General features: G+C 43.2%; 1 protein-coding gene across 4 annotated transcripts; it reads right to left on the bottom strand.

The window, feature by feature from the left end:
• Positions 1 to 1,459: 1,459 nt before the first annotated feature.
• LOC133368595 (major prion protein homolog) lies at positions 1,460 to 24,459 on the bottom strand. Of its 4 annotated transcripts, none has more exons than XM_061593018.1 (2): positions 24,259 to 24,459; positions 1,460 to 5,988 (listed from the first exon to the last, which is right to left on the bottom strand). In XM_061593018.1, the coding sequence occupies exon 2, from the start codon at positions 5,976 to 5,978 to the stop codon at positions 5,178 to 5,180; it is 801 nt and encodes a 266-aa protein (XP_061449002.1). In that variant the 5' UTR covers positions 5,979 to 5,988; positions 24,259 to 24,459; the 3' UTR covers positions 1,460 to 5,177. The 4 variants fall into 4 exon arrangements, with proteins under 4 accessions (XP_061449002.1, XP_061449001.1, XP_061449000.1 ...); XM_061593017.1 differs by having other exon boundaries at positions 24,222 to 24,458; XM_061593016.1 differs by having other exon boundaries at positions 24,218 to 24,455.
• Between the last annotated feature and the right edge of the window lie 231 nt (positions 24,460 to 24,690).

Below are 24,690 nucleotides of genomic sequence, written 5' to 3'. Positions count from 1 at the left end.
TGAGCTCCTTACAGGAAAGGTGGGAGATAAATGTAATAAATAAGAGCAATTTCTCAAGCTTTTTGAATTTCTGAGGGGATGTTTTCCGAGGCTTTTCACATGCCACATAGGATGAATTGGTGTCCATTGGCACTATGTTGCCAATCTGTCTTCCAAGGCAATATGTGGCAATATGTATCATTTCAAAAAGTGGTGGGTCAACCCTGCTGCATGGGTGTGTGTCTCTCTCCTGCTTATTCCTTTGAGCAGGGCCCTGGACTTTTGCTCTAAAGTTCTGTCCTGATTTGGTATGGGCAAATTTTGACAGAGCTGGTTTCTCTCAGGCTCCATCTGCACTATACATTTAAAGCACTATGATGCTACTTTAAATAGTCATGGCTTCTCCCAAAGAGTCTTGGGAATTGTAGTTTGATAAGGGTACTGAGAGTTGTTAGGGGACCCCTGTTCCCCTCATACAGCTACAATTTCCAGAGTTCCCTAAGAAGAGAGATTTGTTATTAAACCACACCGGGATTTTTAACTCTGTGAGGAGAACAGGGGTTCTCCTAACATCTCTCAGCACCTTTAGAATTTACACTTCCCAGAATTTTTTGGGGGAAGCCATGATTGTTTAAAGTGATATAATACTGCTTTAAATGTACAGTGCAAATGGAGCCTGAGTTTCTCATTTTTTCCAGTCTTAAATTTAGTGCTCCACATTTCCACATCGGTGGAAACAAACAAGTCCTTGTGAACATTTATCAGCCTTTTAGTGTAAATTTCTCCTAATATACACATTTTCCAAAACAATTTTCCTTAGTATAATGCATTTTTGTATGTTATTTTCAGAAACATACGCCTTTTTAGGAACACTTTACCCTTCTGTGTGCATTTTTGTACACTTTACCTTGCTGGAGAACACTGAAAAATTAGAAGCACAAATTTTGAAGGGAGGCTGTGCTTCTCTTCATGTGGTGTTTTGGAGGGTGCAAAACTGAACCCCATCAATTTCTCACGTCCCCGACAACACTAATTGCCTCCCTCAATCAACATGAACTTACGAATGTGTTATTAATTTATATCCTGCCTCTTCTACAAGGTGCTCATTATTCCATCCCTTCATTTTATTCTCACGACAACCCTGTGAGGTAAGTTACGCCCATCACTACCTCTTAGCTTAAGGTCACCCAGTGAGCTTTATGACCTGAGTGGAGACTTGACCCTTGGACTCCCCAGTCTTGGTCCAACACTCTAACTCAGGGTTGGAGAGCCTCTGGCCCTCCAGATATTGCTGGAACTACAACTCCCACACTCCCTGACCACTGGCTGTAGTGGCTGGATCTGATAGGAGATGAAGTCCAACAACATCTGGAGGGCACCACATTGGAGATTGTGTGCTTATGCGTTTATGTTTTTTATGTATTCACACACTCACAGTGTTACACTGTCAAAAACAAACTCATAGAGAAATATTGGGACCTTTTGCTGTGTTTTATTTCTACTAGATATTGAACACTTTTTAAAAAAATATTTGAAAATCAGAATTAAGCACATGTAAAATTACAAAGGTACAAAATATCCTCGCAGCAAATGCACAGGTCACTTCAAAGTCTTCCTGTTGTTGTTTTTATGGTGTGCTTTCCAGTTGTACCCAATCACCAATTTTCAAAGGTGCATCTGTACAAGAATCATCTATCTAGCAACATGTAAAGCATATATTATGATATTTTCAGAAGGATAATTGTATACTGTTTACGACACGTTTAAAATATATCTACTCTCACAAACACAGAGTCGTCAGCGATGACAACTGAAATACAGGTTAGCAGAAATGCATCCATTGCAACTGCTGCAGGCCATAAGCAGAATTAGTACAATCCAAAATGTAGTTTTCCGTTATAATGTCTGCCTTAAGGTTAAATGTGACAATTTTCAAAGCCAGCTAAATGACTGGAATGCATAAATCCCACTGACTGTCGATGTGCTCCTAACAGGCCAATGCTACGGCCTGCTGTGGAAACTGAAGTGGGGGGGGGAATCAAGCACACGAGGCCTCTTAATTGGCAGAGTGATAAAACTGGCAGAGTGGCATTGTCACAGCACTGAACTTTGCTCACCAACAAAGCAAGGACAAAAGGCTTTGCACAAGTCAGAAGTGAGCAAAGACAGTGTGTAGCAGAAACAGGACGTGTGTGGCAACACAAAGAACAATCCTATCATTGCCTCCCCAACTGCCAAGCATTAGCCCTTCATAGTAATCCATAGGATAAGGCTGCAATCCTATGCATACTTAGAAGGAAGTTCCCCTCAAACACCAGTAGGCCTTTTATCTATACATTTAGGATGGTGGCTTGCAGCGTTCAAGCTGTTATCTGCAAAGCGTTAGTCCACAGGCAGGAATCCAGTTGAAGATAAAGGGATCACATTGCTAGGACCAATTTAGCTATGACATCACGGAAGTCACTCTCATTTCTGGATAAATAATTTGTGAATTATTGGCACACCATTTGATTGCCCCAACAGATTGAGAGTCTGCTCTGAATTTCTTAAGTCTCCCTGTGAGTCACATTTGTGTGCTACCAGCTCACCCAATAAGTTTCCCCATAGATGAAAACTTTGGAATGACTCTAGTATCTGCAACTGCCCCTTAAACTTAGGTTCAAAGTTCTCCAGGGTCAGTACAATAAATCCCTAGTAATTGTGTGGGCTGAACAGATCAAACGGGGGCCAATGCTGGCAGCAGCTCAAAAATAGTACTCTGATTGTGAAGGTAAGTTCAGACAATGAGCTGGAGTTCTACTCTCGTATGAAAATATGCAATTCCTAATAAAGCCATTAGGCAGTGGCGTGTGCGCATCACAGAGGGTTATAAATTCCTGACGAAAGGTGCACTCATGAAGTCATGCATGTACATATTTCATGTCCCCATGCTGCAAAACCAGGAATGCTTCTCTTTGCAGCCTATGAAATCCTAAGTGCTACTGAGACAGCTAATAACATTTCAATAGACCCATCCCAGTTCTAGTAATAATCAATTACTTCTGTGGAAATGGTATTTCACTCAGGTTCCTTCTTCATGAAAAGGAAACAAAAGATTTTGGCGTCCTTAGGGATAGAAGATTTCACTGGACAAGGAGGATTTTCACTGAGGTCCATTTCCCCAACAAACAACCCTGTCTCAACAAACGACACCAGAAGACAAGGTTCATTGCAGCATGAGCTTGTGTAGGCAGTAACCGTGGTTTGTGGGCAAACAGTTTTATTGCTGCATAGATGAAGATCTACAAAAAGCTCATGGTACAATGGATAGAGCATGGTCACTTAAGCATTTACATGGATCACCTGTGAACTGTTCTAGTCTGCCTAATGGCCATGAGCCCCACAGCATGTGCAGAGCAGCCAACAAGGAGCCACAACATCCCACATGGCTAGCACTAAATCAGGAGTGCAGAATTTTTCTTTGGGGACACACCCTCTTTCTTCTTACCTGCCTTCGTTGCTTTGAAGCTAACATGACTCAGTTCCTGGAATTCTGTCTAGCTGGAAGCATCTAGCTGAGCTTCTCAAAGCGGATGTTCCCATATGTCCTCCCTCTCCATAGTGAGATGAATATGTTTCCAGTGCGAGTCCAGCATGTGACTCTTGCTGCATGGCTGGGTGTGAATTTTATTTTATTACAATGGACTTAAATGTGGAGAAGATGGCCGATGAGTCATTTGTTTCCTGCCTTTCCTCATATTTTGTCATGCCAGAAGTCACTCTCAGTGCAGTTAGGTCAGCACCAGAAAGCGTTTCTTCTCTCAGAGGCAGACTTTTATGTACTATGAAATGGCTTACTGCATTACAGAACATGCCAATCAGATTTCTGTGAAGAGTCAATATTGTTATGAGTTTTGGGGGGGTTGGAATGGATGATCCCTGTGAGTCCCCTTTCCAGCCCGATTTGGAATCCTGTGCCTTGGAATGAGGAACTCACTCTGTTGGTCAGATGAGTCTCTCCTTTGTCAAACAAATAGAGTGACCAGGTAAGAGAATGGGTCTTTCAGATGCCCAGCAACTGGTGAATGGCCCAGGAAGATCCTTTTGTCATTGAAACTCTTCAGGAGAGCCTCCCCCCCCCTTCCTGGCCACTAGCAGAAGTTTGTGCATCGAGTGTTTTTAGTTGTGCTCTAGAGAAAGGCTGGTAACTGGAGGCAGGCAGAGAGACTGGCTCTCTGCACCATGGCATTTGGAGTGCCTCCTGTAGTACAGATGGAAAAGCTGGATATTGGACTGCTGATGCCTTGAACCCCTCCATCTTAAGCTCAGGTTGGAATGTGTATAAATAAATAAACCATATTTCATAAAGACACCACAGTCTCCGCTGACCTTCTTCCCAAAGGAAACCAAACCCTGGAGGAGCGCAGGGACCCCGGAAATCTCATCGCTTGGGGATTGGGGAGGCGCGCAACAGTATAATGGGGGCAGCAAAGGAGAGTGCCAATTCCAGGTTTTGGACGATTGTTAAGCAAGACAGGGGCCACGGACCCCCCAGGGAGTCTACTTCCTCACTGCCATTATCCTCAGTTTTTGGTGCTCCTCTTCATCATCATCGCTACCACTGCTTGCTGGCCAGGCAGAGAGCCAACAGGCAACCAGGCAGAGGCATCTCCCGCAACTGCTCCTCACTTTCACCACAGTGTGAGCCAGAGGGAGAGGCGGGTGAATTATCAGGCTGCAACAGTGGAGAAGCAGGTCTGGGGGAGACCTCTGATTTGTGGGGGGTCTACTGGGGTATAGGCATGCTGGCAGGTGCCCAACTATGCCAACCCTTGGTGCCGGCCCTGGGAAAGAATATGTTTTTCTGTGCAAAGTCGTCATGTTCTTATTTATAGTTTGTGTTAAATTAGGCATGACTGAAGAAGGATGGGGTTTCACCTGTGATGGGTTCTTCATCTCCCTCAGTCATTGCAAAACAATCCCTTATCCTCTTTATCCCTACAAGCTATTTTGTACCACTAAAGACAGAAATCAAAGATGGCTGTAAAAGGGGTAATGTGCTTATTAATACTTAGCAGATGTAACAGCTTGTAAAGACACTCCAGCAAAGAGGTGCAGAAGCAAGTGTGCATTCTCCCACAAAACTGTCGCTTTGTCTAGATCTCATTCCTTCTGGGCATTCGCTAGACCAACAAGGTGAAGGCTCAAGGAGGACAATCTCAGGGGATCAGGAGACCTGTTACCAATGTGAGGATGAACAGAATGGAAGGTTTGGCGAGAAGTACAGTGGCCCCTGATATCAACCGGTACTGCTCTGTGCACATCTCGCGCACCACATGCGTCACGACCTTTGTCTCCATCTCGTCTGTTTTGTTCCCATCGGGCGGGATGTACTCCGTCAGGGTGACGTTCACACAGTCTCTCATAAAGACGTCCCGAGAAACAGGCTGCTTGTACTCTGGGTAGTAAACTCTGTCAGAATAACGGTCACGGTTTTGAAGCCACCACTGCTGCTCAGCGTTGTTGCGGAAACCAAAGTTCATATTTGACATGGCACTTCCTAAGAGGTAGCCGCCGAGGGCTCCTGCTGCAGCGCCTGCGACAGCTGCTCCCGCTACGTGCTTCAGCTTGGGCTTGGCTGGCTTAGGCTTCCATGGCTTGCTGTTGTAGCCTGCACCATAGCCTCCACCATACCCTGGGTAACCAGGGTTTTGTGGGTAACCAGGGTTACGTGGGGGATATCCAGGGTTGTGTTGGGGGTATCCTGGATTTTGAGGGTAGCCAGGGTTGTGTGGTGGATAGCCAGGGCGCTGTGGATAGCCAGGTTGCTGCGGATAGCCAGGGCGCTGAGGATAGCCAGGTTGCTGCGGATAGCCAGGTTGCTGTGGATAGCTAGGCTGGCGTTGGCTCCCTGTATTCCAACCACCACTGGGTTTGGGCCTCTTTTTGCAAAGAGACATGTCAGTCTGCAACAGGATCAAGAGAATGGCTATCCAGCAGGGCACTAGGTACTTCCCCATGACGGTTATTCTGTAAACCAAAAAGAAGAGGGCAATCTCATTAAATAAAGAATAGCCTGAAGTTTCTGGCACACATTGAAATGGTTTCTGTACCAGGGCTGGGGAACCTTTTTCACAGCAAGGACCACGTTCCTTTCTGGGCAGCCTTCCAAAGGGCCACATGCCAGTGGTGGGTTGGGCCAGAAGCAAAAGGGGGGTGGAGCACCAAATGTAAAGTTTTACCTCTGTGCAGGGGGCTAATTTTACAAATACTCTCTCCTCCATCCAGGCAAGCAAGAGGGATCATCAGAGATGAAGGTCACATTCCAGCCAGGCAAAAACACTCATCAAGGGTGCAAAGTAGTAGTACTGGTGAGGGGTATGGCCTGGGGAAGGGAGGTGTAGTCCCAGGGCCAGGAGCCTTGAGGTTTCCAACTTCTGTTCTATACCTTACACTGAGCAAACACTGCATGTATGCCTTGAAAGAAGAAGCATCAAACAACGATGAACTATGAACTGAAGCCACTAACAACAGCAAATCCAATCACAGTGAGCAACCGTCATCAGAGTTTAAAAATTGGCACAATGGCCATGCAGTATACACAGGCATGAGATTACAACCATTGGCTTAGAAGGCAATAAAGGTTGTTGAACAAATTCTTGGAGGTCCAAGCTGTGATGGTTAAATGGAATAGGTTGCATCCAACTCAGTAGAGTAGCTAGCATAGACCCACTGAAATTGATGATCCTAAGTTAGTCATGTCCATTAACTTCAATGGGTGTATTCTGAGTAGGACTAGCACTGGATACATCCCAATGGGTGGTATTCAACTCTAGTCCTACTCAGAGTAGACCTATGAAGTTAAAGGACATGGCTAATTTTGGTCCATTAATTTGAATGGGTCTGCTATGAGTAGGACTTGGATGACTATAACCCAGTGTCCATCTTTAATGTCCCTCTAAATGCCAGTTGCCAGTAAAAAAAAGAAGAGGAGAATATCATTCCCTTCATTTCCTGCTTGTGAGCCTTTGAGAAGGATCTGATGGAAGACTGTTGGACACAGAATGTTGAAATATGTGGGCGTTTGGCCTGATCCAGCAAGGCTCTTCTTATGTTCTTATCAAAGTTGTAGCACCCAGATAAATTTTGCCATGATTTGTGTCCTGGGCCACTATACTGAAATCTGTACATCAGTGGCAACTGTAGATCAGAATACCAAAAATTCTTTCCGATTCTGGTGGCACAACTTCTGCAATTTGGGATTTGGTTGCACATTTGAAGGATGCCTCTCCCCTATGTATGAATGTATGTATCTATGGGAGTCCAAAATGTAGTGGGGTTTGGGGGCAGAGCTAGGAAATTGAGAAGAAGTCAGTTCTGGGATCATTGGGTTGACTGAGCAAAAACTATCAATAACATTTGCCAAGATGACTTTCCAGCTTATGCATCATTCAATAGCTTTTATTTTATTTATTTATTATTTGATTTATATCCCGCCCTCCTCCCAGCAGGAGCCTAGGGCAGCAGTGATTGCCTCTGTCTAAGTGAAGCAGCGTGGAAATGTATTATATGCTCAGTAGCGTAGTGGCAAATTCAGAAGTGCAGGGTCCCTTCGTGATAGTCACAGTCCTATTCCCTTTCCCCCTTTTATTTTTTATTTTGCTGCTGGGTTGAGAATGAGATCCTTGTTAATGCCTTTTCCCACAACAGCAAACATTCCTAGGAGCCAAAGCATGAAGAGAGTGGTTGATTCGTCTTTCACTCTGATTGGCTCCAATCAGCAGGAAAGGGCAAGGAGGCATGTTAGAAGACTCTTGTCAGTGGCTAACACACTCTCCTTTTGTGCTGATTGGCTCATAGGATGCTCTAGACCAGCGTTTCCCAACTAGTGGGCCACCAGATGTTGTTGGACCACAATTCCCACCTTTCCTGACCACTGGCAATGCTGGCTAAGGCTGATGGGAGTTGTGGTCCAACAACATCTGGTGGCCCACTAGTTGGGAAAGGCTGCTCTAGACATAGGGACCCTGCTGGGACCCGCTCCCAAAACATAAAGAGTCTGAGACCCTCCCTAGACCCTGGACAGTTACACCGCTGCTTATGGTTGAAACAAAGTGGGCAGCAGAAATTGCATCTCCAATCAGAGTTCTTCTCTTCTTTCCCATAATGCATAGGATCACTTAGTCTCTGTTGTGACATTATGATGTTTATTTTCCACACTCTGGCTCCACATCATTGGCTACTGCCAATTAGGGATGGAAGAAGCTGTCAATTTTGGTGCTCTCTGCTTCTCATTTTTCCAATCTTAAATTTGGTTCTCCACATTTCTGCAGCAATTTGTGATTTTTTTTTAAAATCCTCATGAAAAATATTCAGTGTGAATTTCTCCTAATAAACACATTTTGTACACAGCTTTGACTAATGTACACATTTTTCATGCAATCTATCCTAATATCATATGGAAAGCAGGACTGGACCAAGATGAAGGAGGTGTGAAAATTGGAGGGAGAAATATCAATAATTTAAGATATGCAGATGATACCATACTACTAGCAGAAACCAGTAATGATTTGAAATGAATGCTGATAAAATTTAAAGAGGAAAGCACAAAAGCAATGACAACAGCAGATTTATGTAACTTTAAAGTTGACAATGAGGACATTGAACTTGTCAAGGATTATCAATACCTCGGCACAGTCATTAACCAAAATGGGGACAATAGTCAAGAAATCAGAAGAAGGCTAGGACTGGGGAGGGCAGCTATGAGAGAACTAGCAAAGGTCCTCAAATGCAAAGATGTATCACTGAACACCAAAGTCAGGATCATTCAGACCATGGTATTCCCGATCTCTATGTATGGATGTGAAAGTTGGACAGTGAAAAAAGTGGATAAGAGAAAAATCAACTCATTTGAAATGTGGTGTTGGAGGAGAGCTTTGTGCATACCATGGACTGCAAAAAAGATAAATATTTGGGTGTTAGAACAAATTAAACCAGAACTGTCACTAAAAGCTAAAATGATGAAACTGAGGCTATCATACTTTGGACACATCATGAGAAGACATGATTCACTAGAAAAGACAATAATGCTGGGAAAAACAGAAGGGAGTAGAAAACAAAAAGGCCAAACAAGAGATGGATTGATTCCATAAAGGAAGCCACAGACCTGAACTTACAAGATCTGAACAGGGTGGTTCATGACAGATGCTCTTGGAGGTCACTGATTCATAGGGTTGGCATAAGTTGTAATTGACTTGAAGGCACATAACAACAACATCCTAATATAATACATTTTTGTATGCTATTTTAACAAATATATTCATTTTTATGCACATTTCCCTGAATACAGTAGGGCCCCGCTTTACGGCGTTCCATTTTCCGGCATTCCGCTGATGCGGCGGCTTTCTATTAGGGGAAATTCCCCGTTTTAAAGCTGATTTTGCGCTTTTGCGGCATTTTGTGGCATTTTCGCATGACGCAACCCATTATAATCAATGGGTTCCACTTTATGGCAATTTCCGCTTTATGACGGGGGCCTGGTCCCTAACCCGCCGTATAAACAGGGCCCCACTGTATATGCATTTTTGTAAACATTAGTTGGTTAAAGAACTGTATCGCAAAATACAGATACATGCAAATTGTAAAGGATGGCTGTGTTTCAGTTCTCATGTTGTTTCAGAAAGTGCAAATTTGAGAGATTTGGCTTCAAATGTGAATTTAATTTAATTTCTCACCTATCTGTCATGCCAATGGAGGAAGGCAAACCTACAATATTACAAAAGGGAGGGAGAAAATTTGACACTTGTAAGCCATTTTTAATGGTAGAACTATGTTGAATGTGATGTATCCTTCCACTTCCAGCTCAGAACGCAGCAGAAGTCTACAGGGTCAGAAAGAAAGTTCATACAATTGCTGATCTTTCAAATCATGAAATGTCTCTACATACTTCATCCATCTGAACCTCAATGTAAAAGCCCAGATCTCACTGTGACGATTCCACCTTTGGCTCCAACTGTCAGGTTCCCACCTGCTTGTGGCTACCGCCTTTCACTAGGCATCACACCTCAAGACACCACCAGTCAGGATCGTTGTTTTTATTTTTTCTCACTCTAGCACAGATCTCTCAAGATCCCACTGCTAGGAAGCACCACCAGCCACTCCCTGTAAACAATACAGCTAGAGACTTTGCCTAGTCTCCCTATGGCTTGTTACTTTGTGTCTGGGTGCCCTTGCTGTCCACAACCCCCCTGTATCTTTGTCTATAAAGCATACAATCCTGGGTTGCTCTGGATACTTGACGATGTTACAATTTCTTCCTTCACCACTGCCACCATTAGATACAGTTTCCCTTCAGCCTTGGTAATTACCCTGCCCTCCCTTCTGGTCTGTGTATTCCCAGCCAAATATCAGGCTTTTGGTAAACCAATAAAAGTATTTATTTAATAACACCAGGAAATAACAAGATTACTTAGGAATGTTTAACAAGCATATGGTTCCATATAGTGTCACTCTTTATGTTTCTGGTCATATATATACTGTCTAAATATCAGCCAGATATAATCCAACCCTCCCTCAGAACTCTGCCAACCAACCCATCCAAATAACTCTCCACTAACGACTCTCCAACAACTCTCACCAACCGACCCCCTCTCAACTGTCATCCTCCCATTTATACCTTCAGCCATTCAAACACTCAGCCAATCATCATCCAGCATTCTCCAGCCTTCCAACCCATGCTCTCCCCCCTCTCATTCAATTCACTTACCATATATCCCTTAATAAACCCACACTTACCATATTTACAGGTTTTAACATATAAAGACATCACAGCATCACACTCACCCCCACAGGGGAAAGAGCTATAGCTCAAGGGTAGAGCCCATGTTCTTGCATGCGAAAGGTCCCATGTTCAATCCTCAGTACCTCCAGGTAGGACTGGGAAAGATCCCTGTCTAAACACCCTGGAGAGCCTCTGCCAGTCCGTGTAGAAAATACTGAGCTAGGAGAATCAACCATCTGATGCAGTATATAGTGGCTTCCTAAGTTCCTCCCTCTGGACCCTTTCGCCACAATATTCCTTCGGCAATTGCCCCGCCTCCCACCCACCCCGAAATTAACAACATGCCAAACTCTACTAAGGTGCCGAGTTTAGTTAAAGCATACAAAATTTCAGCATTAACAAATCATCTCTTATAAGCTATTCAAACGGCATCAGTTAACAGAGCAGCACTAAATTGAAGCACATTACATGAGCTTATTATTATGTTCTGAACTGTCAAAATGGAATCATGACATTGCATTGCTTTTCCCTCTCCAGATAACAACGTAAAGCCAGTACCTTGACAAAGTTAGCGAGGATGGGGCTGGCTAAGAAGGCCTGTTAACACCTGGAGCTCTCAACTGAAGCTGTATCCCTGCCATGTAACAACATAAAACCAATCCCTCGGCAGAGGTGCAAGCCTTTGGCTCTTAGCCTGTAGCTTACAGCCTAAGATGCAGCATTTGGGTGACTGAGGAGCAGCTTTCCATTTCTAGAGACCAGCCAACAAGCATGTCAGAGGGCACCAGAAGGCATCAAGGTGGCTTGTTGTGGAAAGCCCCTTTGGGTCATCCTGTTGGGTTGGCATAATGGCAAAGGCTGCATCCTTTCTAGCCTAAGCTTTTAGGGGACTGTACTTACCTAGAAAGCATGGAGTAGGGCAGGTGCGGGAAACCTTTGGCCCTTCGGATGTTGCTGAACTACAACTCTCATCATCCCTGGCCATTGACCAGGCTTGCTGGGCCTGATGGGAACAACATCTGCAGGGCTAGAGGTTCTCCATACCTGGAGTAAGATGCTGGACTCTTTCCTTAATTTTATATGGCAGGCATCACTGCTATTGACTTTCAGGTGTGTCTTGAAGACAATGTTTTTGTGTGTCGACAGGCCTGTGCAGCAGTTAAAAAAAATTTTTTTTTCAGTAGTCAGTCATTTTAATGATGGTTTTGTATTGCTTGTAAATGTTTTGTGTTGCTGTGCACTGCCCTGATGTTTTTGCAAGAGGGTGATCTATAACTACTTTTATAAATAAATATAAATAAATTATACACTTAAATTGACACCTGCTTCATGATTTCTGAGAAAAAAATTTAGCAACAGGGCCTAAAACAGGTGTGGGGAACCTTTGGCCCTCCAGATGTTGCTGAACTATAACTCCCATCAGCCCCAGCAAGCAAGCCAACAGTCAGGGATGATGGGAGTTGTAGTTCAGCAACATCTGGAGGGCCAAAGGTTCCACGTGCCTGACCTAAAAGATAACAAAAGGCACTTTTATGAATGTTCTCTTTTATTTTTTTTGCTATTTACTACCATACTGTTTTTCCCCTTAATAATAATAATAATAATAATAATAAATTTAATTTCTTCGTCGCCTATCTGGCCAATGGCCACTCTAGGCGACTTACAAAATTATTAAAATACAATTAATAAAATACAGTAATACAATAAAAACAATAGATCTACAACAACAATATTAAAACTGGGTAGGAGTCATTACAATTATATCGATTAACCCTCCCCGGATACCCCGAAGGCCTGCTGAAAAAGCCAGGTCTTTATATGGAAATTTTTCCAAATAAAATAAATAAAACGAAACACAAAGCACCAGAAAGAGGACAGTTATGATATACAATCTTGGAATGCTAGTGTGGAAATCCATTTTTCACCCCCAGTTTTGGCACTATGAAACTGTGGCAATTTTTATTTTTTACTGATTATTTTTTAACAGAAAGCCAGGGTACAGGCCAGCATGAGAAAAAAGAGGCATGGACAACCCCCGCACCACAAAACCACCACCACCACCCTTATCTCAAATTATTATTGAGCTCCTACTGGGCTCCTACTGGGAGGAAGGGTGTGATGTAAATCGAATAAATAAACAAATAAATAATAACAAGAATGTAACTGGATGATGGTATACTAGTATGAACAGTGCTATGGTATGTGGTTTTGTATCTCACCTTTTATCATAACTAAGCTTGTTACCCTTCATTTTTATATTTTTGAAAATATACAGATTTTCTTTTAGAAAAAAACCCAACCTGTATCTCCTCTTCCAGCTACTATTTTGAAAGCTTTGATTGGAAGGAGGCATGCCATGCAAATAGGTATAATAGTTCAAAACAAAACAGATGTTACATTTTTTCTTCACCTCTATCCAGTGGAATTTTGAGTCTTATGGAATGAATTTTTCATGGAATAAGCATAGGCTTATTATTTTTAGCATTTTATCGTCCAGGTATTTCATTATTTTTCTTGTTGGTGGTTACTTATATTATTTCAGTTGTTACAGTTATATCCCACTTTTTCTTCCAGGAGCTCAAGGTGGTGGATGTGGTTCTCCTCCCTCACATTATCCTCACATCAGTCCTGCAAAGTAGGTTAGGCTGAGAAACAGTGACAGGCCCAAGTTCATCCAGTGAGCTCCGTGGCTGAGTGGGGATTTGAACCCTGGTCTTCCAGGTTCTACTCCAGCACTCTGACCCCTACACCACACGGGTTCTTATTATCCCTCTTTGTACGTATTGTTTTGTTGTATGTTTTAGAATCCTCAACTTTTTTATTTATTTTAGAGTCTTTGACTCTTTATTGTAATCCACTTTGAGATATTGTTTATTTATAAGATAAATTTATCTAAACTTATTTATCTTTAAGTTTTCTAAATAAATAGACACAAACTGCATAATGCTGCAATTAGGAACATAGGACACAGCTAGGGAAGGAAAGGCCTGTCAATTTTGGTTCACTCAGTTTCTCGTTTTTCCAGTCTGAAATTCAGTTCTCCCCATTTCTGCAGCAATTTGAAATTTTTAAAAAAATCCACATAAAACCTCTTTAGCATTTTAGTGTGAATTTCCCCCACTAAACTCATTTTTGTATGCAGTTTTAACTAATGTATGCATTTTTGCAAGCAGTGTCTCCGAATATAATGCATTTTTGTATGTTATTTTTGCTAATTTTATTTATTTATCAGATTTATATCCTGCCCTTCCTCCCACTAGGAGCATTCTTAGGCACACTTTCTCCTAATATATTCATTTTTGTAAACATTGGTTAGAGAACTGCATCCCAAAATTCGGGAAGTGCAAATTTTGAAGGATGGCTGTATTTCAGTTCTCATATTGTTTTGGAAAATGCACATTTAATAAATTCGGCTTTCAATGGAAACTGAATCCTCCATCCCTAGACTCTGATTTACTAAACCAGACCCTTGGTTGATCTAGATCAATATTGTCTACGCTGACTGCAAGCAGCTCTCCAGGTTTCAGACAGCCTTGCCTGGAGATGCCAGGGATTGAACCTGGGACCTTCTGCATGCAAAGCAGATGCTCTACCACTGAGTTATAGCCATTGCCGAAAGAAAAACCTTACCCCTGTTGCATGGTATGCTATTAAACAGCACAGGAAATGGCAGCATTACATCTGCATGAACACGCATAGTTAAAGGACGCAAATATTCCTCTGTGAGACAGGGTCTCTGTAAATGACTGTAACACATACCTCCTCACCTAAGCGGATCACCACGTAAACCTTTCAGACTAGATTTTTGTTTCTCAGGGATCGGCTATATCTATAGTTGCATAACCAAACAGGCTCCCTGCGCAGACATCACGCAAGCCTACAGGGCACAATATCCTCCATGCAAACCTACAGAACACTATGTACTGCTAAACATGAAAAGGCCCATCCCTGTAACTCAAAACACCAGGCAGAAAGGTTAGCTGAGTTGAAGCCTTGACTGCCAGGAAGGATTGCTAGATTTCCTGATGATCTCCTTCTGCCAAGGGTGGGCAGGGATTTTAAACATAGACCCAATGACACTCCAGATTTTGAGAGAGGCCTAAAGCAGATGGGAAAACAAATGTGTGCTATAAAAATAACAAAGCCTTTCTCCCTAAACAAAGACAACATTTAAATGAGGATTATCAAGCAAGGATTATCAAGCCCTTTTATCAAGCAAGCCATAGTGCCTTTGTTTTCAATCAAGGAGTGCTGTTTTGTGTGTTTAAAATGGAAAGGAAAAACTACACATAATGTCAAATGGTTTATTGCATGTAATGGGATTGTATTTTAACAACAAGTACCACCACCACCTATATAAAAATAGCCTATCCAGACATGGAAATGTATTATGTAATGTTATTATTACGACAGCAAGTGTAGCATAGTGGTGACAGTGTCAGACTATGACCTGGGAGACCAGGGTTCAAATCCTCACTCAGCCATGAAGCTCACTGGGTGATCTTGGGTCAGTCACTGTCTCTCAGCCCCACCTACCTCACATGGTTGTTGTAAGGATAAAATGGGGAGGGGGAAAACCATGGGTGTCAACTTCAGCTCTTGCAGAAAAGGTGGGATATAAATGTAATAAATAATGTCTATTTGTTTTAAAACTGCTGATTTTATGCATATTTTGATAAACTTTATGTCTATTTATTTTTAAAGTTTGATTCTTATTGGCATTTTAAATTAGTATTTTATATTGTCTTATGTAAACTGATTAGAGGTTTTTGTTGATTGAGTAGTATGTAAATCCCATTAAATAAATAAAATAGCCAATACAGGTAGGCAATTCTACAACAAAGGCTCTTACCATATATGGAGCGAGAAATGACAGATGTCCAAGATGGATTTAGAAAGGGAAGAGGCATCAAACATATGTTGGATAATGGAACGGACCAAGGTATTTCAGAAGAAAATCACCCTGTGCTTTATAGATTACAGCAAAGCCTTTGACTGTGTAGATCATGAAAAACTATGGAATGCTTTAAAAGAAATGGGCGTGCCACAGCATCTGATTGTCCTGATGCGCAACCTATACTCTGGCCAAGAGGCTACTGTAAGGACAGAATATGGAGAAACTGATTGGTTCCTGATTGGAAACGGTGTGAGATAGTATTTTATCACCCTATTTGTTTAATCTATATGCAGAACATATCATACGGAAAGCGGGATTGGACCAAGATGAAGGAAGTGTGAAAACTGGAAGGAGAAATATCAATCATTTAAGATATGCAGATGATACCATACTACTAGCAGAAACCAGTAATGGTTTGAAACGAATGCTGATGAAAGTTAAAGAGAAAAGCACAAAAGCAGGACTACAGCTGAATGTCAAAAAGTCTAAAGTAATGTCAACAGAAGATTTATGTAACTTTAAAGTTGACAATGAGGACATTGAACTTGTCAAGGATTATCAATACCTCGGCACAGTCATTAACCAAAATGGGGACAATAGTCAAGAAATCAGAAGAAGGCTAGGACTGGGGAGGGCAGCTGTGAGAGAACTAGAAAAGGTCCTCAAATGTAAAGATGTATCACTGAACACTAAAGTCAGGATCATTCAGACCATGGTATTCCCGATCTCTATGTATGGATGTGAAAGTTGGACAGTGAAAAAAGTGGATAAGAGAAAAATCAATGCATTTGAAATGTGGTGTTGGAGGAGAGCGTTGCACATACCATGGACCGCAAAAAAGACAAATAATTGGGTGTTAGAACAAATTAAACCAGAACTATCACTTAAAGCTAAAATGATGAAACTGAGGCTATCATCCTTTGGACACATCATGAGAAGACATGATTCACTAGAAAAGATAATAATGCTGGGAAAAACAGAAGGGAGTAGAAAAAGAGGGAGACAAAACAAGAGATGGATTGATTCCATAAAGGAAGCCACAGACCGGAACTTACAAATTCTGAACAGGGTAGTTCATGACAGATGCTCTTGGAGGTCACTGATTCGTAGGGTTGCCATAAGCCATAATCAACTTGAAGGCACATAACAACAACAAACAGGTGGGCAGATCATCATGGGCAGAGGAAGGGAGTTTAACTCTTGGCTCCCACAATGGTCCTGGCAAAAGTCACGCCCCCCCAACAGATTCTATTGATGTTAGAAAAAAAGCTAACATTGGTACCAATGAGAACCTTTCTCCCAATACAATTGCAGCTTTGGGGTGGTGGGAATGATTTTCATCGGGACCACAGATTAGGGGGTAGTTAATCTTTCCCTTCCCTAGTAAACATAATCCTGATCAAACCTCCTTCTGGCAGCTATTTTTTTAAAAACAACAACCACATTCAGCTCAATAATGCATTTAACGCAATATGCAGTTAGTATTAATGTTTACAGAATGCAAAAACTCAGAGCATGCTAGAAATACATATTTATTTAACACTTTTAATACTGTTTTTCATTTTTTAAAAACAATTACCAAGGTGGTTTATACATTAAAATGACAATACAAGCCATTCACAAACAAGAACAAATCATACTGAATGCAAGATATAAATGCTATCGTTACAGACAGAGCAATGCAACTCATGGGAAGCAGGCAGAACAGGAGGTGGCAGGGAGGTCCACAGCATCCAATTGCCATTTGTCAGCCTCCAGATCGGCAGAACATGGGCTCAGCCAGGAGCTGTGAGCGGGGCCCGGAAAGTAGAAGCCGGCTCCTGTGAATGCCCTTGCCGGAGGAAGAGCTCCCCATAGACTTGCACTGTAATTATTTTCTTAGACCAAGCTTTTTCTCGCTGTAACTTTGGCCTGGATCGGCACCCACAGGAGCACACTGAATGGGAGTTGGATGTTGTGTAAGTCCCCCCCTCGTCTCCTCCTGCAACGTGCCCCCGGAATGCCCCTTTTTCAGGCTTTACACTGGCTTTGCTGGCTCCCCTTACACTGGGCTGAGCTTCCCTGGCAGACGCCCAGCTGAGCCGGTTGAAGACTTTTACCAGCGGAGCCCAGTGAAGCCTGGCTGAGCCGGGACCCTGCCAGCTTAGTCAGGGGTTCGCCACATCCAACTCCCCTCAGCATAGAGTAAATACAAATTGGATTGTGCCCTAAAGGTGGTTTCCAAGTCACTCATTCCATTAGTGCAAGGATTTACACTTGTGCAATAGAACTTTCTCCTTCTCCTCTCCCCGCATGTGTCCTAAGCCCTTCCTGAATCTGCTCTGGAGTTTTGGGGAAAATCCCAGAACAGATTTGGGAGGGGTGTGTGTGTGTGTGTGTGTATGGAGAATTTCACTGCGCAAGTGGAAAGCTTTCTGCTAATGGAACAAGTTCCTTAGTACTACACTGGATACAAGCCTAAATCTTAATGTTAACATACACAAAACCCAGTGCTGCTGCAAGCAACTTTTAAAGATTATAGAGGAGATCATGCAAAGGGTGACCAATATTGATCAACAGGATAGTCTGATGTGTCTACTCAGAACTAAGTCCCACAGAGTTCAATGAGACTTACCCTTGTCCTGGGTAAATACATATTCACTAATAGGCAAAAAACCTTGCAATTTAAGAACATACCTATAACCAACAGATATTTCTATCAATCCTCTCTGACATATTGTCCTGCCCTACAAAGTTGTAAAAATGCAAACACAATTTGGGTTGGTCTTTCACAGTCTAATCCACTTCCTGTGTAGCTTGGAAGTATTTGGTAACGTGCCTCTGAGCATATGGTGAGTGTTGGCAACACCTGCAATCAACCCAAATAATAGAAACAAGACATGTGCTCTGCTGATCTTGTTTTAGCAGGGAGGAACCAACATTATTAAGACTGTTGACATAGTTCAGATAGTCACTTTAAATATGTCTGATTTACTTTACAATTTTAGTGAAGTTTCCTATAGGAAATCATTTTCTTTTGTTTCTGTTTCTAAGAACATGTGAAGTACAGCAACACTTTGCAAACTTTACACTAGAAAGAGTCCAAAATAATTGTGGAATAATGGCACTGACTATTCTGCCGAATAGTCTTCAGTGGACATCAGGAGTGTCTCATTTTGCACAAGATAAAACAGTGGTAGGTGAAATATATTCTAGCAAAATTCTAGGTGTGCTCGATGTTTTTAATTTACTGTGCCCACCTTGCCTAAAGTGAAGGGGTTTAAACATAGCAGGCTGAAAACGTGCATCTTGGGCAGGCTAAGTTTTTCTCCCCAAACAGCTAGAGTCATTGCTGAAGTAGCAAATTATTGTAATCAAACTGATTTTACATCAAACTGCAGCTTCAGATTCAACTGTTAATGCACCCACAATAGAAATAGAACATAACCTCCAATTTGAAACACAAAAGGCTGTCTTCACCATCATATGACATTGACCAATAAAAAGGCTTTGAAATTAATAAAAATAAATTTCACACAGATTTCTAAGATGAATAATGGGGGAAATAAAATTTTCTGGATTAGATTCTCTGTAGAAACATTAGTAACACAGGAAAGAAGCAAAGTAAGAAGAACACCAACAAACATACAAAAATATAATTCTCCATCTTTGGAGATGGCAGGTGTTGCCACCACTCACCATATGCTCAGAGGCACATGTTACCAAATTCTTCCAAGCTACACAGGGAGTGGATTGGACTGTGAAAGACCAACCCAAATTGTATTTGCATTTTGACAAATTTGTAGGGCAGTCCAATATCTCAGAGAGGAGGTCAGGTCTCCTGCTCCCCTGGTGCATTCACTATAGCTGCCCAATTTCCCTGCTTTTTAAAGTTTGATAGAAATAGCTGTGGACTATAGGTACTTTTTTAAGCTGCAAGGTTTTTTTGCCTATTAGTGAATTTCTCTGCTTTTTAATCTGGGAGGTAAGAAATGGGATCCTGTGCAAGTTTGCTGAGAATGGATTGATCACTTGCATGCTTATTAAGTTCAGTGGGATTTACTCCCTTGCAATCATGCTTAGCAGAGGTGAAACTGACCACAGGGGATGGGGAGGGGAGGAGGAGGACGAGGAGGGAAGGCAGAGGAGAGGAGGGGGATGGGAGCAGGCAGGAGGGGGAGGAGAAGGACAGGTTTGATCATTTGCATGTTTATTGAGTTCAGTGGGATTTACTCCTGTGCAATCATGCTTAGGATAGGTAAAACTGACTGGGGGGAGGGACGGAGGGTTGGAGTGGGCAGTGGAGGAGGAAGAAGGAAGAGGGGAGAGGAGGAGGAAGGGAGAGGAGAGGGGAAGGAGGGGAAAGGCAGGTCTGATCATTTGCATGCTTATTGATTTCAATGGGATTCACTCATATGAAATCATGGTTAGGATAGTTAAAACTGACCATGGGGGAGGGGGAAGGAGCAGATTGGAGGGGGGCAAAGGAAGGGGGAGGGCAGGTTTGATAATTTGCATGCTTATAGAGTTCAGTGGTATTTACTCCCATGCAATCATGCTTAAAATAGGTAAAACTAACCATGGGGAGGAAGAAGGCGAGGGGGAGGAGGGGAAAGGGAAAGGGAAATGAGGGGATTGGAAAGGGATGGGGATGGGGAGGGAGGGGCAAAGGAAGAGGGAAGGAAGGGGCAAGAGGGTGGGGATAGGAGGGAGGAGAAGGGAGGGTGGGTTTGATCATTTGCATACTTTTTGAGTTCAACAGGATTTATTTTTGTGCAATCATGTTTGAAAATGGAAATGGACTGCCTTCAACTAGATCCCAACTTATGGTGACCCTATGAATAGGGTTTTCATGGTAAATGGTATTCAGAGGTGGTTTTACCATTGCCTTCCTCTGAGGCTGAGAAACACTGACTGGCTCAAGGTCACCCAGTGAGCTTCATGGCTGTGTGGGGATTCAAACCCTGGTCTCCCAGGTCGTAGTCCAACATTGACCCAGGGGAGGGGAGGAGATTGGGTGGGTGGGCACTGGACAGAGGGGAAGCCCCTTTCTTTTCCAAAAGGAAAACTTTGTGAACAGTATCACTGCTTTTCAGCCTTTCCCTCACCTTTTTATTCTACAGCAGGCACATGTAGCCTCCAACCCAAATTTAAAGCAAAGCTGTCCCTGGCCACATCGACACCAGACCTTTATTGCACTTTGGACAGTCATGGCTTCCCTCAGAGAATCCTGGGAAGCGTAGTTAGTGAAGGGTGCTGAGAGCTGCTAGGAGACACCCTGTTCCCCTCACAGAACTTCTATCAGAGTGGCTGATTGTTAAACCAGTCTGGCCATTGGAGCTCTGTCAGTGGAATAGGAGTCTCCTCTTAGCACCCTTCACAAACTACACTTCCCAGGATTCTTTGGAGGAAGCCATGACTGTCTCAGGTGAAATTGAAGTCTGGTGTGGGTGTGGCCCCCTGATTAGGCAAGTCCAGCAGCTGTGAGTCTGGCTTTTAGAAGAATGACAGTTGGTTCTTACTATGCATGCTCGACACTGTCATTCAGTTCAATGCAAAATCTCTTAAATTAATTAAAAATCAGCCAGTCAATTTTTAAACTTTTAAACTGATGAAGGTCAGAGTATGGGGCAAGGTCAGGTACTCTGTGAACATGGCTGATTTTTAATGAATTTTAATAGATTATGAGAACTCTGACAGAAAAAAGTCCAAAAGGGATCTGGGTTCCCCCCCCTCTTTTTAGAATTTGAACTCTCTATTCTCTCTGATTGTTTTGTGTATCACCATGAAAATTTAGAGGGCTGTTAAAGCAAGCGTTTCTGAGGGCCTGATCAGATGCTGGTATAATGTGGATCTGATGCTTTTTGCAGAAAAACAGCTAATTTATTCATAGCAAGGGCGGAAGTATGTGAACTGTCAAAATCAATCGCAATGGAAAAAGCAGCATTTGTAATGCAGATCTTGGCTCATATGTGAACCAGCCCTGACTTCAGGACTATAATTGTACGGTTTTGTTTTGAAATGAGTTTATGGGAAGCATCAGAATGGCATGGAGGGTATTTTCAATTTAATATTGTGGAATGTGAAAAATCCATGCTGACTATAGTATACATACAGCCACTCTCATGGCTGCATACTATAGCTTTGCAGTCTAAAGGTTCTTCTTTTAGCAGAAGTCTTGCTTTTAAATTTTGTTAATTTTAGCAACGGTATATCAAGGTGGATTTTATTTTCTGGCTATTTACTGCTGCTGCTCCTACTACTAAGCAACATGTTTTTCAGGATTAACAACCTGCAGAGCACTGGGCAGAGTTTAGAAGCTGAGCGATCCCTTGTTGGGAAGGTTTACATCTTACATTAGAGAGATATTGTGTGGGTTGGGGACGTCAGCGGTTGGAAAAGAAGGAAAGAGCCAGATGCTAGCAGAGTTAAGGATCAAGAGCTGCACAGAAGATCTTAACGGAGATATATTTCTATAAATCAGAAGCATCAAACAATTAAAATCAACGTTTTTAATGAAAAGTCAGGCTTTTATATTAACTTATTCAGGCTTCAGTAGAGCCTACTTGGGCTAGGGATGCGGCAGAAACTAGGTTTAATTTGCATGTAAAGGCGATCCTACCTAATTCAAAAACAATATGTGAACTGAAACACATTGAAATTCACACTTCTCCAAATTTTGCAATGAGTTCTCCAGCCAATCAATGAGCTTATTGCTCTCCTGTTGTTGCTGGACTACTCCCATAATCCTTGACCATGCTGGGTGGGGCTGATGGAAGTCATAGTTCAGCAGCATCTAGAGGGCCACAGGTTACCAGCTCCAAACACAGGCTCTCAGCCTAACCTACCTCACTGGGTTGTTGTGAGGATAAAATGGGGAGGGAGAGAACCATGCACCTCCCCTTGAGCTCATTGGGGGAAAAGGTGGAATATGAATGTAATAAGGTTGGAAGAACTGTGTAGAATCATCCCTTCCGTCTGGGTCACTGTGATCGAAAGCCCGTGTCTTAAAATCTTTGGTGAAGGCTCAGTTTGAGTCATGGTTTTGTGCATAGCACATTTGCGATTGTGGGAGAGAGTGTTCTAGCAAAGCACTGGGGGATATTCTCTAGGAAACTGGCAGAGTGGGAAGGAGGGGCTCCCTTGACTAACTACAGTTTCTATGGATGTGGAGAATGATAGGCAAAGCAGCTTGCTTGGCACTGCGTTCCTTTTTAACCCTACAACTGCTGTTCAGGAAGCAGGGCTGATGCCTGGAGAGGTGCAGAACGATTGCAAAAGCAATTGCGTTCCGTCACTGTAGATTTCACCCCTTGCTACACCAGCATGCAAATTTCTGTGATGATCTTGACTTCCCACTAAACATGATCATAATACAAATGTGCTGTGGCACCCGAGAGCTTGCTGTGAAATGATCCTTTCCAGGAAAATGCCTACCCTTCTGCAGGACATCTTTCTCATTCCTCTTACAAGAGACCTCAGGGTGTAGTTCAAATGATAAAACAACAACAACTGTCCTTTTCTCCATAAGGATGGTACAACCAACAAGGGGTTTATGGTGTCAAGGGTTGTTATGCAATGCCAGAAGCATGGCAGAGATGTGACAACAAGCAAGCAAAGATTTTGTGCCATGAGAAAAATAATTAAAATGCATAAATGATTAGAAAATTAGCCCAATAGGGTACCTTAGGAGTAAACAAGGGGCAATTTCATGATCCTCAGAAAAAGGACCACAGGGACAGTAGACAACCCTGGCTCAGTGGTAAAGCACAACATCTGCATGCCCAAGGTGATGGAAAAGGCCATTCAAAGCACATTGCCCCTCCCTGTCCTCAAGAATCCCACAGTTCACCCCTCCCAGTACTCTTAAAACTACAGTTCCCAGGATTCTTTTTTTGGGTGGTGGTGGTAAATTTGCTTTAAATGTATGGTGTGTCCTCAGCCCTGGTATGTACAGTATGTAGCCCTCCTATGTCTAAGGCAGTTTTCCTATGTTCTCTGCAGCAGTGTGGTGGGCCCAGCCATTGGCAGTTTAGAGCATCATCTCAAGCATATTTTGCTAACATGGCGAGGGGGCGCAGTGGGATATTTTCGGAAGGAGGAAAGAAAAGCTGCTGGCAAGGCAGAATTCTCCACGGAAAGGGGCCCACATCCCTGCCCCCTGCTTCCGAGCCCTCTACTTCCAGGAGACATAACCTTTCCTTGCTTTCTCACCCCCCCGCGTTTTTCTCCCCCCCGCGTTTTTCTCCTTCCATTTTTAGGATGCATTACGCACGTCCAAAGTGCCAGGCTGTGGGCAGCAGCAGCACCACTGACTGCATATTTTTAGACAGCTTAACAATACGAGCATTGAGTCAGGGTCAGCCGCCTTCTATGACTCAAGCCGCAATAAGCCCAGCCCTGCCCTGCCCTGCCCTGCCCTTTTGCCCCCAGCCCACAGAACCAATCCGAACCCCCCATTCCCAAACAAGCTCGCATTAACTGGTGGTGGCCAGCTGTGTCAACAAACCAACTGCTCCGGATCCCTTCCTCCGTGTCCTGCCACCGCCGCCCCCCGCCTCTCCACGGGCTCCGACCGGCCCCATCACGCTCATTCCCCTCACCTGCCTTCTTCCGCGCCCAGATACCCAGCCGCTATAGCCACCTGCCAGCTTCCTCTCGCGAGTATTCCAAGGGTCGTGGGGATCTAGAGAGATGCAGGCACGGGTGCGCGCTCTGTCTTCCCAGCTCCTCTGGCACACCAACGCGCCTGCTTTTGTGCTGCCCCCCGGTTCCGTGCTGCCGAGGACAGGATTGGCCACCAAGCCGGGGGTGGAGGGAATAAGCAAGGAGAGAGGGAGGAGCTCCGTCGCACCGTCCCAGATCTTTGCACTGCCGTCTCTCAGGTCACCTGCGAGCCGCAAACGGGGCGCAGCGGATTGTGGGGAGGGGACAACCCCCTGCACCTCATTATCAGTATGACGCTTCAAGAAATCCTGCCTGTTAAAACAGTGCGAGAGCCCAGGCTGCGCTTGAGATCATCTAATGTCTTTTAATATCACTCACCTATTTTAATGCTCTTTATGTTTTTTATTGT

The sequence above is a fragment of the Rhineura floridana genome, chromosome 12, assembly GCF_030035675.1.
Source record: "Rhineura floridana isolate rRhiFlo1 chromosome 12, rRhiFlo1.hap2, whole genome shotgun sequence".
NCBI lineage: Eukaryota > Metazoa > Chordata > Lepidosauria > Squamata > Rhineuridae > Rhineura > Rhineura floridana.
This window is presented reverse-complemented; position numbering and strand designations above follow the sequence as displayed.